This window comes from Macrosteles quadrilineatus, unplaced genomic scaffold, assembly GCF_028750875.1.
Source record: "Macrosteles quadrilineatus isolate MER2022 unplaced genomic scaffold, UCM_ALF_1.0 Scaffold_2__2_contigs__length_208266976, whole genome shotgun sequence".
NCBI lineage: Eukaryota > Metazoa > Arthropoda > Insecta > Hemiptera > Cicadellidae > Macrosteles > Macrosteles quadrilineatus.
The window spans coordinates 87,348,345-87,361,800 of record NW_026542595.1 but is presented as its reverse complement, the minus strand read 5'-3'; the positions used below and the strand labels follow the sequence as shown (position 1 = coordinate 87,361,800).

The 13,456-nt window shown below is 37.2% G+C and overlaps 1 protein-coding gene across 1 annotated transcript in view; it reads left to right on the top strand.

Annotated features, from left to right (window-relative positions):
• Positions 1 to 6,796, top strand: part of LOC128984032 (protein arginine N-methyltransferase 1) — a 34,583-nt gene extending 27,787 nt beyond the window's left edge. The window contains exons 8-11 of the mRNA XM_054403313.1: positions 286 to 439; positions 1,488 to 1,847; positions 3,540 to 3,670; positions 6,381 to 6,796. Of these exons, the coding sequence (XP_054259288.1) occupies positions 286 to 439; positions 1,488 to 1,847; positions 3,540 to 3,649 (624 nt within the window). The 3' untranslated portion in view covers positions 3,650 to 3,670; positions 6,381 to 6,796. The remainder of the gene's footprint in view (positions 1 to 285; positions 440 to 1,487; positions 1,848 to 3,539; positions 3,671 to 6,380) is intronic.
• The last annotated feature ends 6,660 nt before the right edge of the window (positions 6,797 to 13,456 follow it).

Genomic DNA, 13,456 nt, shown 5'->3' with positions numbered 1-13,456 from the left:
TTTCTTACTTCATCCTGTTTTCTTCTTCTTAGGTTCCCAGCCTTGTGGAACGAGTACTGTTTATTACAAAATCCATAATTGTTTAGTGCACAACAAAGCTTTAACATCTACAAGCTTTGTTTCGGGAATTCGTTAAAATGAACACAGATTTACATATTTGTACAATTCCATCAAATTCTAATGATTTTTACTCAAGTAATCGTGTTGACATAGCAATGTTACTGAAATATTAATGTTACAAAACCTAGTATTTGTTTGACTAAATCTATATGTGGTGTGTCACAGGTAGATGTGATAGTCTCTGAGTGGATGGGCTACTTTCTACTGTTTGAGGCCATGCTGGACAGTGTGATCCACGCCAGAGACAAGCACCTCAGACCCGGTGGACTCTTGTTGCCCAACAGATGCTCAATGAGCCTTGTTGCTGTAGCTGACCCTGGTGAGAAGAATTTAGAAAATGAAATGTTTTTTTTTTGTAGGGGGGATTGCAAGCTCTTAGGAATTCAATTCTGCTACAAACAGTTTAGACTGTATACAACAATAATATTCAACTGTAACTGACGTTATTTAAATCCTAAGAAGGAAGGCTTCAGTCCAGTCCAATGGTTGTCAAGAAGTTTGAACCTGAAGACAGATTTCTTCTCAACTACAACCTTTCTTGATTAAAATTATTGTTGGTGAAATACTCTAATTTTTCTGTCTGATGTACACTCAACTCCCGATTAACCGGAATAAAGTAGGGTTGAGGCTTCCCGGATACATAAAATTGTAAAGGGTATTCAAATACAAGACGGTATTAAGACAGTAAATATGTTAAAAATAGTAACCAAAATGTTTATATTGGATTAAAACATAACTGAATGTTATATTTGACAGGAATAACAATGGATAACACACGCATTTGAGCACTTGACATTTGTGAATAGTTTTTAAGATAAAATATTATTACAAGCCAAAAACTACCGTGAATTGATTTCTTTGAAAATAATCCAACAGTTTTCCGTTTTTGAACAGAGTAATACATCTTTTTGATTCCACTTTCATGTTTCCTTACACAATTTTGTCTGTTATTAGTGCATTGTATTGCAAACAGGAAGTGTAAGAGGGGAGGGTCTATGACCTTGAGAGGACCTGGGCCCGGCTGGAGACGATGATTAATGGTTTATTTACATCCTCTACTTACGAGTAAATGACCATGCAGTTTAAAAAACCATCGACTTACAGTTTAAAAGCATTGGCTTGTGTTGAATTAAGACATTAAATTTTACATAGTTTTCCTAGAATGTGTCCCGGTTAAGCCGCAACCGGCTTAATCCCATTACGGTTTATCAGGAAAAAGAGAGTAAAGCTTTTGTTTATTGGTGTGAGGATGTTCTTTTTTCCCATTCCTAAGCCTACTGTCCAAAAAATCTTAAAACCTATGCTCTATATTACATTAGTAATTTAAATAAATTTAAAATTAAACTTTTTCAAATCCTTTGTTATAGGCAAGCATGCGGAGATGCTAGGATTTTGGTCCAATGTCTATGGGTTCAAGATGTCAAGTTTAAGAGGCGATGTTGTGCGGGAACCACGGACATGTGTCGTGCCCCCAGACAGTGTCGCCACCACAGCAGCGCAACTGTGTGTGTTGGACTTGCTCACCGTCGGCCCAGACTGTATGGACTTCAGCTCAGATTTCACATTGGTCGCCAGTCGTGAAACTCAACTGACAGCACTTGTAGGATATTTTGATGTCTTCTTTGATCTGCCAAATGCTATTTCATTTTCCACCAGTCCCACGAGTAAACCTACTCACTGGAAGCAGACAGTGTTCTTCATACCAGAACCAATATACGTCAAACAGGGTTAGTACAATCTGATGGGTTTGTGTTAAAATTACATTATTTTTGTTGGATGGGAAAAATATTACGCACAAGGAAATGTGCCCTTTATTTAATAATATTACTCCCTGAAGAAGGCAAAAAAATATTATTACCTGTGTTAATCATTATTAATTAGGTAGGTGATTTGGTGGCTCAGTTGGTAGCGTCACGGACTTCGGACCCAAGGCAGCGTTGTTGTGGGGTCAGATTCTGGTCACTGCCGCAAACATTTTATCAGTACAGTTCACCTTCGTACTTTACCGGCTCACACCTGACTTTGCTGGATACGTTCCACGCACAGATCTGTAGTCTATGTGGACGGGCAAATGCAAGGTTAAAAAAAGTCGCCAACCTAATAAAGAAAAATTATCTTAAAAATCTATGAGTCTGAATTATGATTTTCTGAGCCAAGATACCTGAACTCAATGCATTTATGAATAAATTTATGATTTTTTAGTTTTATAAACTTAACCCCCAGATGGCCTATAATATATGTATACAAAATTGATAAAAAATAAAAAAACTTTAAAAAATCTTTTTTATATCTGTACTTTATAGAATGTTGTAAATAGCTTACTTAGGCAGGCAGCACTTTTGTCCAAAATCTAATATATAAAATTCTTGTGTCACAGTGTTTGTCTGCAAACTCCTCCGGAACGACTTCACCGATCGTTATGAAATTTGGTGTGTAAATTCTGTAGGTATGCGAATCGGACGTAAACTATTTCCCGTTTCGAAATTCTTAAAAGGGCTCCACCCCAGTGGCACTGGAGTTTCCCATGTTAACCTTATGAGAAATGGAATTAATGAATCTTAACAGCTGTTTCAATTAAACAAGTTGGTTCTGTTCTATGATGTTCAATAGCATTAAAGTTACAAGGATTACCAACAGGGTGCAGCACTATTATTTCTTTTACATTTATGACAACAGCTAATTTGCAACCAAAAGGTGAGTGAGCGTAGCGAACGAACTTCAACCTGGAGGCGAGTGAGCGTAGCGAACGAGCTAACCTGAAGGCAAGTGAGCGCAGCGAACGAGCTCCAACCTAAAGGTGAGTGAGCGTAGCGAACGAGCTCCAACCCAAAGGTGAGTGAGCGTAGCGAACGAACTTCAACCAGGACGTGATTGAGCGAAGCAAACGAGATCATCTTGAAAATTAAACGTAACGGTACTTTCTTTCCATCGGTCTGTCTTAGGGGAAACCTATAACTTAGGCGATATGAAGTTCGCCGGGTCAGCTAGTATATATATAGTTTTTTTGTGATTTTTTTTTTATTTTAGAAAAATCATTGTACATGGTTAACGATATAATTGAATAAAAGACAGTTTTTACGAAGTATAATGTAGTTAATCAACTACAACAATAGATTTTGTAATAATCGGCGGATATATCCGCTTACCGTCTGATATGCACAAAATGATAGCAAATATATCCGCCTTTAGTCTGGGAAGGGTTGAAGAAAAGGGTTGATGGTTTTGATATTTAAAATAATGAGGTATAACAGCCTAAACATTACCTGTAGTTGAAATTCCCAGATACATTTTTTTATGAATATGTCTAATTTTTATCACGTTTAAGTTAAAAGTGTGATAAGTCAGTAAGTGAAAGTAAGATTAGGCAGTGACAGTTCATTAGAGACCATTTAAAAGCTGCAACTGATTTTATGTTACAGGAGAGGTTATACAAGGAAATTTAGTTTGCCAGCGAAACAGAAAGGAAGTAAGATCTCTGATAGTAACAATTACTCTGGGAAGTATGAAGCAGCGTTATCTATTAAGTTGATGGGACTTCAGCTGTTGAACGGTGAGTTAGATAATCTTTTGTACCGATTTTGTTGTAAAAAGGCAACAAATCAATACAGGGTAACGCGAAGAACAGTCAGCTGGTTTAAACAATAGATCAGTATAGACCAGAATGCACCACGCACTAAAGTAGGAGGGGGAATAAGGTCTAGCCGGATGGTCACTTGCTTCCAGCAGTGCCAGTTCCTATCCAAATCTCATCGTAGCTAGTTCGGTAAAATTGTTTTTCGTTCGTGGAAATTAAATTCATTTCGCGGCGTTTGGTCGGGCAATCTTAAATTTCCTTAAAGTCGTACAGCCTATATCCCTAAGGGATATAATTGCCCCGCGATTGGAAATTAGAATCAGTGTCATTGTCAGAAAGTGAAAAAGTTCGTTACCGGCCAACGCAGTTCCGCCATTTGAAAATTACACGTTCGTTTCACGAGTTCAATTGATCGCGTCTTGTAGAATACCGGCTAGTTACATTTCCCAATCCCTTCCCCTTTATTTGTGTCATATTTGTGGACGTCCAAACTGTAAGTAATTTGTGTTATTTATTTGTTAATTTAAGATTTCAGTGAGTCGCACCTTTGAAAATTTTTCCTGTCTTGTTTTGTCATTTCATGTAGAGTAAGCACATGTTCACAGGTTCAAATTCAGATCACTGATTTTCACATCCATTCATATTGTAGCAATCCGCTTTATTAATTAGATTGTAACAACCCTATAGTATTAAGAATGAATAGGTAAAAATGTTTTTATAGGGCAATTCAGAGTTATTTAATAAGATTTTTGTAGTGTTGGAATTTTACACAGAGTCATTGTTAATTTTCATTGTTGAGCAAATGGTACAATTCTTTTAAAGAGTGTCACAGTCAGTATCTTTTGGGGGAAATAAATTATTATCAGAGAAGGGAGCAGGTAGCTGGTTCGATTGATGCGGAAGTGTTGTTGGAGGTTGTGCCAGTTTGAACATAGATGAACCACCAAAGTGCCAAATTAGCTATAAAATAATAAAGCAACATTCTGATAAACATTACTACGATTGAATACAATATTGTTCAATCAGTTGGACTGCGAGACGACCTTCGTTTTTAATCGTTGGCCAACGAAAGGATTTGCTTGGTACAGGTCATCTCAACCATTAGATTAAATACCACTCTTCCATTGATACTTTCGAGATCGGTGTGAAACCGCACCATACCTCCCCTTTGATAAATCCATTCAACAGTTTCAATAAATTTCCAACTGATTGTGTATCTCTAGGTCATTTTTACTTGAAAGAACACAACAACGACTGTAATCTGAAATAAGTGTATTATTAAATTCTGTGCAATAAATTCAAATTGTTACTCACTTTTAGTTCTCAATAACCTTGGTATTTTAGCATATGCAATAGTATTTAATTGATAAACAAAAGGTAATTCAGTAAATCATAAGCCACTACAAAAGATTCACCTTTTAAGTGCAACACTAGTCACTAGTGTAGTAGTGAGCAAGTAAATTCAGTGTAGAATTAAGACTGGTAAATTGATCTCATTAAAGGTATTACTTTTTTGGAAGAACTACAAACAGTGCCAGGGGCGTCCCCTAAGGACCTTTGGGGAATATTTATATTTTGCAGGGTCCACTCATATTTTTCAATAACATCAAGCTTCCACTGCCAAAAAGCTCTGTCTGATATTTTTATTTTCTAGAGTTCTTCCAACCTAGGGGCAACCAACATTTGTAAAGAATTCATTAAAGAGCATTGCAAGGAGTAAATATATTTAAATATAATATTTAAATATATGAGAGTCAAAGTCAGAGTTACCTTTTTTCTTTTTTTCTTTACACTTTTACCCTTTTCATAAATATAAGTAGCTTTACTTGAAACTTGATAATGACACTATTTTGTAACAGCTATTGAAGCACTATTCATTGTTCAACTCATGTTCTTCTTGGTTAGTTTAAAGATCATTCCATTCCATATTTTCCGGATTTCTACTTGTATGTACATTCACCTTCCTCCCAAATTTATGTATCATTGTATCTTGTCACTGTTTCTATAAAACCATAGATTATGTTTTTGTTTTAATGATTGTAAATTCGGCAAAATACTTAGCACATAAAGCCAACGAGTTTTTCAATAAGACTAGATAACTGGGGATAACTGTTGCTAATTCTTTAATGTCGTAGGACCAATAGGACATTGTCAAAGTCATATTGGTACACATCATGTTGTATGTTTGACAAGATACTAAATAAACAAAGAGTGTTGATCATTTTTAGCAGATGACAAGAGCAGAGGATGCAACACAAAGATGCTGTTAGGTTGTATGTTTTCATCACAATACGACACAACTTGTATTCCGATTTTAAAGAGAAGTATTACATGTGGTAGTGTATGGTAAAACCACGCGTGGGGAATCAATTTGGTTTTGAATCCACATTGTGTTTTAAAAACTTCACCTAAACATTTAATTTAGCTATGGCACAGTATGGAATGCATTGATGAAAAAGTTTCCATTGTGTAATGCTTAATTCATACCTAAAATCTAAGATTACTCTACATGATGGTGATAACGTTTGGAGGTTGAAAATGGGTTGTCAACTAGAATACTGAGTGGCTGAGATAATAAACCTATTCAATATTTGTAACCTATTCCTTGCGTCAGTTTCTAATGATTATTTCTTTGTAAAGTTCCACTCTCCATGTTAGTCTAAGGTATATTTTGTTTTGTTTCCAGATGATCTCCTTAATGTCATATGTTGGCATCATCAGGTCAGTCGCAGTATGTTGTGCAGTTACCAAGACAAGAACCCTATACAGTCAGTCAAGACTCATAACCAACAAAGCTTGTCTCCTAATAAACACCAGGCGGTGTTTAATTTCCTACTTAATATCGTTGAACCATCAAAATGATAGAACATATTTTGCTTTGTTTCCAGTTGTTTTTTCATCATAGAAATGCTATGCAACAAAATCATTTTTCAAGGATTTTTTTAATTAGCTGATTAGGATTGATGTAAATTATTTGTGTATATATCAGTTGTGTATACTCTTGCTAAGAAGAATTTTTGGAAAAAATCTAATTTTTTATCTATGAAAATGATAGTGCCTTAAACTTTTTATTGTCGATGCATTGTTTTAAGTGAAGCAATAAAATTTGTAATAGGCTACAAACTAGTTTTCTTTTCCCTTACCTCTACCTAATTCATCTTTCACAGTAATGTTTACAAAATTTTTTATCAGTGCTTGCTAATATGTAGATGGATTTTTTTATGACCACAGCAAAACTATCGCCCACACTAATTTGGGGATTTATATTGATCAAATTAAAAAATGTTCCTGTGTCCATGTGTAGGAAAATCTGGCATAAGGAATTATTTTTTTTATTGATGCCTAATTCATGAAATATCTAGGAACAAACCTTCAGAAGGGTTCTTAAAATTGTGCCTGTTCAACATTTTATTTCTCTTTGACAATAGTACATAGAGTAATATTTATCTTTTTCATATACTTAATATACCTTGGCCTGTGATGAATACTGTTTCCAACCCTAACAAGGTTTCTGAGGCCACTTATAAATTAAATAAATTTTTTAATATTTCTCTAACCTAAATTTACTTTTATACAACACTTTAAGAACAAGGTGATTTTTATTTTGTAACGTTAATTCTTATCACACGTTTTACATTAAATTGGAAAATTACAATAAAGAAACAATAAAAGGTAAAAAAGTAAATGGGTTATTTGGAGCTGTGAAAAAGGGTTTCCAGAGAGGAAGAACTAGGCATTTTGTCCAAGAGACCCTCTGTAAAAACTTGATAAGTGCACAAGAGTGATTTAAGACTTGATGGATGCCTCAATGCCTGTTTGATGGTCAAGCCTCTTCATTCGTGGTCAACCAGAATTACATGCCCTATACTACCACATCTGCAGCCTATGATGGAAAGCATTTTCAGTCGTGGTCAACTAGAATTATGTGCCTCAAATAGACCCACATCTACATCCTGTTATGTACAAGCCTGTTCATCCTTGTGCAACCACCATTATATGCCCCATACTCCCACATCTAGACCCTGTGATGGACAACCTCTTCAGTTATGGTCAACAAGAGTTAGGTCCATCGAATAAACCTACATCTACGTTCTGTTATGGACATGCCTTTACAATACATCCTTGGTCAACCAGAACTATATGCCCCATATTCCAACATCTACATCCTGTAATGGACAAGCCTCTTAATTCTTAGTCAACCAGAATTATATGCCCTATTCTCCCACATCTAGAACCTGCAATGCACTAACTTCTTTGGTTGCACTCAACCAGAATTATGTGCATCAAATATACCTTCATCAATATTCTGTGATGAACAAGCCTCTTCATCCTTGGTCAACCAGAACATTATGCTCTATTCTCCAACATCTACATCCTGTAATGGACAAGACTCTTCAGTAGTGGTCAACCAGAATTATGTGCATCAAATGAAATAGAACTTCAACTACATCCTGTAATGGACATGCCTCTACATCCTGGGTCAACCACAATTATATGCCCCATATTCCTACATCTACACACTGTAATGGACAAGCCTCTTCATCCTTAGTAAACCATAATTATATGCCCCATTCTCCCACATCTACATCCTCCAGAACTCTGCAACCTGTAATAGACAAGCCTCTTCATCCTTGGCCAACCAGAATTATATGCCCCATACTCCCACATCTATATCCTGTAATGGACAAGCCTCTCCATCCTTGATTAACCAGAATTATGTGCCCCATACTCTCCTGGGACATATATCCTGGGATGGACATGTATCTACATCTTTTGCCAACCAGATTAATATGCCTAATTAATAGACTTTCATCTACACCCTGTGATAAACCTGCCTTTTATGTCGTGGTCAACCAGAATTATATGCCCAATATCCCCACATCTAAATCCCGGGATGGACTTGTATTTACATCCTTGGCTTACAAAAATTATATGCCTTATACCCCCACATCTGAAACCTCTGATGGTCAAGCCTTTTAATTGTAGTCAACCAGAATTATATGCCTGACACTCCCTTATCTGCAACCTGTAATGGACAATCCTCTTCATCCTTGGTCAACCAGAATTATATGCCCCATACTCCCACATCTACATACTGTATTAGACAAGCCTCTTCATTATTGGTAAACCAGAATTATATACCCCAACTCTCAAAACTGTGTCCTGTAATGGACAAGCCTCTTCATCCATGGTCATCAAGAATTATACACCCCATACTCCCACATCTACCTCCTGTAATGGAGAAGCCTCTTCATCCTTGGTCAACCAGAATTATATACCTTATACTCCCACATCTACCTCCAGTAATGGACAAGCCTCTTCATCCTTGGTCTACCAGAATTATATTCCCCATACTCCCACATCTACATCCTGTAATGGACAATCCTCTTCATCCTTGGTAAACCAGATTTATATACCACATACTCTCAAAACTACGTCCTGTAATGGACAAGCCCCTTCATCCTTGGTCATTCAGAATTATATACCCCATACTCACACATCTACCTCCTGTAATGGAAAAGCCTCTTCGTCCTTGGTCAACCAGAATTATATGCCCTATTCTCCTACATCTGAAGCCTGTGATGGACAAACCTATTCAATTATGGTCAACTGGAATTAAGTCCATCAAATAAACCTACATCTACGTTCTGTTATGGACAAATCTCTACTTCCTTGGTCAGCAGGAACTATATGTCCCATAATACCACATTTACAACCTGTGGTGGACAAGCCTCTTCAGTCGAGTTAAACCAGAATTATGTGCATGAAATAGACCTACAACGACGTCCTTTAATGGATAAGCCTCTTCACCCTTGGCCAACCAGAATTATATGCCCCATATTTCTACATCTACATGCTGTAATGGACAAGCCTCTTCATTCTTAGTAAACCAAAATTATATGCCCCATTCTCCCACATCTACAACCCTCCAGAACTCTGCAACCTGTAATGGACAAGCCTCTTCATCCTTGGCCAAACAGAATTATATGCCCCATACTCCCACATCTACGTCCTGTTATGGACATGCCTTTTCATCCTTGATCAACCAAAATGATGTGCCCCATCCTCTTACATCTTTATCCTGGGATGGACATGTATCTACATCTTTTGCCAACCAGATTTATGTGCCTAAATAGACTTTCATCTACACCCTGTGACAAACCTGCCTTTTTAGTCATGGTCAACCATAATTATATGCCCCATACCCCCAACTCTACAACCTGTAATGGACAAGCCTCTTCATCCTTGGCCAACCAGAGCTTTCTGCCCCACACTCCCACATCTACACCCTGTAATGGACAAGCATCTTCAGCCTCTTCATCCTTGGCTAACCAGAATTTTATGCCACACACTCCCACATCTACACCCTGTAATGGACAAGCCTCTTCATTCTTAGTCAACCATAATTACATGCCCCATTCTCCCACATCTACATCCTCCAGAACTCTGCAACCTGTAATAGATAAGCCTCTTCATCCTTGGCCAACCAGAATTATATGCCCCATATTCCTACATCTACACGCTGTGATGGACAAGCCTCTTCATCCTTAGTAAAACATAATTATATGCCCCATTCTCCCACATCTACAACACTCCAGATTTCTGCAACCTGTAATGGACAAGCCTCTTCATCCTCGGCCAAACAGAATTATATGCCCCATACTCCCACATCTACATCCTGTTATGGACATGCCTTTTCATCCTTGATCAACCAAAATTATGTGCCCCATTCTCTTACATCTTTATCCTGGGATGGACATGTATCTACATCTTTTGCCAACCAGATTTATGTGCCTAAATAGACTTTCATCTACACCCTGTGACAAACCTGCCTTTTTAGTCATGGTCAACCATAATTATATGCCCCATACCCCCAACTCTACAACCTGTAATGGACAAGCCTCTTCATCCTTGGCCGACCATAATTATATGCCGCACACTCCCACATCTACACCCTGTTATGTACAAGCCTCTTCATCCCTAGTACAACAGAATTATATGCCCCATACTCCCACATCTACACCCTGTAATGGACAAGCCTCTTCATTCTTAGTCAACCAGAATTATATGCCCCATTCTCCCACATCTACATCCTCCAATGGAGAAGCCTCTTAATCCTTGGTCAACCAGAGTTATATGCCCCATACTCCCACATCTACTTCCTGTAATGGACAAGCCTCTTCATCCTTGGTCAACCAGAATTATATGCCATGTTCGCCCACATCTAAATCCAGTAATGAACTTACCTCTTCAGATGCAGTCAACCAGAATTATGTGCACCGAATAGACCTTCATCTGTATTCTGTGATGGACATGCCTCTTCCTACATTCTTGGGTAACAAAAATTATAAGTGCCGATATATCATAACTACATCGTGTAACGGACAAGCCTCTTCGTCCTTGGTTGACTAAACTTATATGCCCTTTACTCCCACATATACGTCCTTTAATGGGCAAACCTCTTCAGTTGTGATCATCCAGAATTATGTGCATCAATTAGAACTTCATATATTTTCACACATTTTTGCATACAGATGAAGGCATTTTATGTTAGAGAAGCCTCTTTATCCCTGGTAAACCAGAATTATATTCCACATACTCCCACATCTACATCCTGTATTGGACATTTTGTACACCACTAGTAACTATATAGTTTTTTTTTCATTATTTTTTTGTAATATATTTTTTAATTTCAATGTACATTGTTTAAGGATAGTGGAAGACAGACATTTAATGCACACTTAAATAGGAGGACCCTAAAAGCCAAGGGATCCAAGTACCAAAAACCACTTTTCGAGATAATTGAAGTCAAAGTTCAAAAAAATATATTTAGGTAGGTTCAAAATATATGTTAATTTTGAGTATTAGTTTCCATCTTAGAAGTATTTAACTATGCATTTTAAGTGAACAAAAATAGTTATTTTTTTGTTCAAAGGTATTTTTATTACCATAGTTACATCAAGGTTTTATAGGCTGTACTTGGATCCCTTGAACCACTGCACTTGGACCCCTTGACTTGTTAATGTAGGTAATAAATCAAAAATTTCAGTAGTAGAATGATTTATTTTATAAAAGTGCACAAAAATGTAAGCTAAACTTCAAAGTTACTTCACACGATTTATAACAAGACTCATCTGCATCGGTATCGTAAATCTTATCTTGTTCCTCATCATCTTCATCTGCATCAGCTTCTCCAGCTTCTTCGTGGACTGCCGGCCTAACAGATACATTCTCCAAACCTCTGTAGAAATCGTGATAAACAGGAGGCACAAACTGCAAGAGTGACATGAGGTCCTTTATTTTATCTTCCTTCAGTTTTGGTTTGCAAGATGTTGGTATTAATGCTGGGAGTTTCGTAGGAAGTTTTCCAGCATTTTCATTCCTCATCTTCAGTTGACTGTAACCTTCAAGGTCTCCAGCAAAGTTTTTGTAGTGCAAGATGCTTGATGTTCCTTTCTTAAAACGCAAAATTTGCATTTTTCTGATTCCTTTGACCTTTTTGGGGAAAATTTTGTTGATATGTTCGATGTGAATGAAGTCCTCATCTCTCATCTGCGTCACAATAAACTTTTTATTGGTTGAGGCAACCAATTGTATCCAATCTTCTGGAACATAAAAGTCGCTTTGAACATGTTTCTTCTTTATTTCAATGAGACCAAAGTCCTGGTCACACTCGTTGTATGAGTGTCCAGGTACGAAATAGTGCTGGGTGACTGATTCGATGTTGCTGTTTCTTATAATGTACAACCAAAATTTTGTCGTAAGGTGGCTTTTATTCTGCCCCCCACAATTGTCTGAGAATGCTTCTATGTGTTTAACACAGTTTGGTAGAGTCTGGATGTATTTAAGAAGACACGAAATAATTTCCTGGCAACCTCTGTTCGCCTGACCCTCATGCCACATGTACATGTTTGCTGTTCCGTCCTGAAGATTGTGGATGTTAAGGTTGTAGGTCCAGAGTTGCCTCATGTAGTACGCTTTCGAATTCCTGACGTTAGGTGTGGGCATCATCTTTTGAAGATCACAGCATATAGACACAGTATCCTTTGACTTATTCTGGCTGCTTTTATTTTTTAATTCTTTCATAGTGTCAGCCTTCCGCAAATGAACTTCTTTTTGTGTCTTTGCCAAGTTTTTCTCTTCTTCTGTTCCATGCATGATTTTTATATCAAGCCTGTCGCATGTAACACAGGTATCTGTCTGAGGTCTGTGAAAACTTAGATTGAACCTCGTATTAAATATTTTGCGGTAAAAACTATCTTTTACCGGCATGATTCCTTTATCTTGACACATCTCTTTATAGAGATTATACATCATTGTCAAGTTTAAGGTTGGATCTAGAAACCTTTTGTTAGGGGTTTTTACTCTACTGTAGTGACTCGTATATTTGGGGAAACTTCTGATGTGTTCCTCAACGATAGCTATTGTCTCTTCAGGTATTTTGTTTTTGGGTTCTTTCTTACCCCTTTTATCTCTCATTGCCACGCCTGATGGGGTCTGTTGTTTTTTTAATGTAACATTTCTCACTCTTTTATTGGAAACGTCAAGTGTTTTCAAAAAGAATTCCCTACAAACTCTATATCCAGCAAGGTTGTAGGCAACAGAAACATCTTTCCTATTAAAAGCATTAGGTTTTCTCCTTTTAACAGGCATCAGCTCTAAAGCCCCATTTATGTATGCTGTTTGCAGTTCCCAATCAGCAAGGTTCCAAAATGAGTTAAATATAACTTGCCTCTGCACTTGCGGAATATTGATGTTACA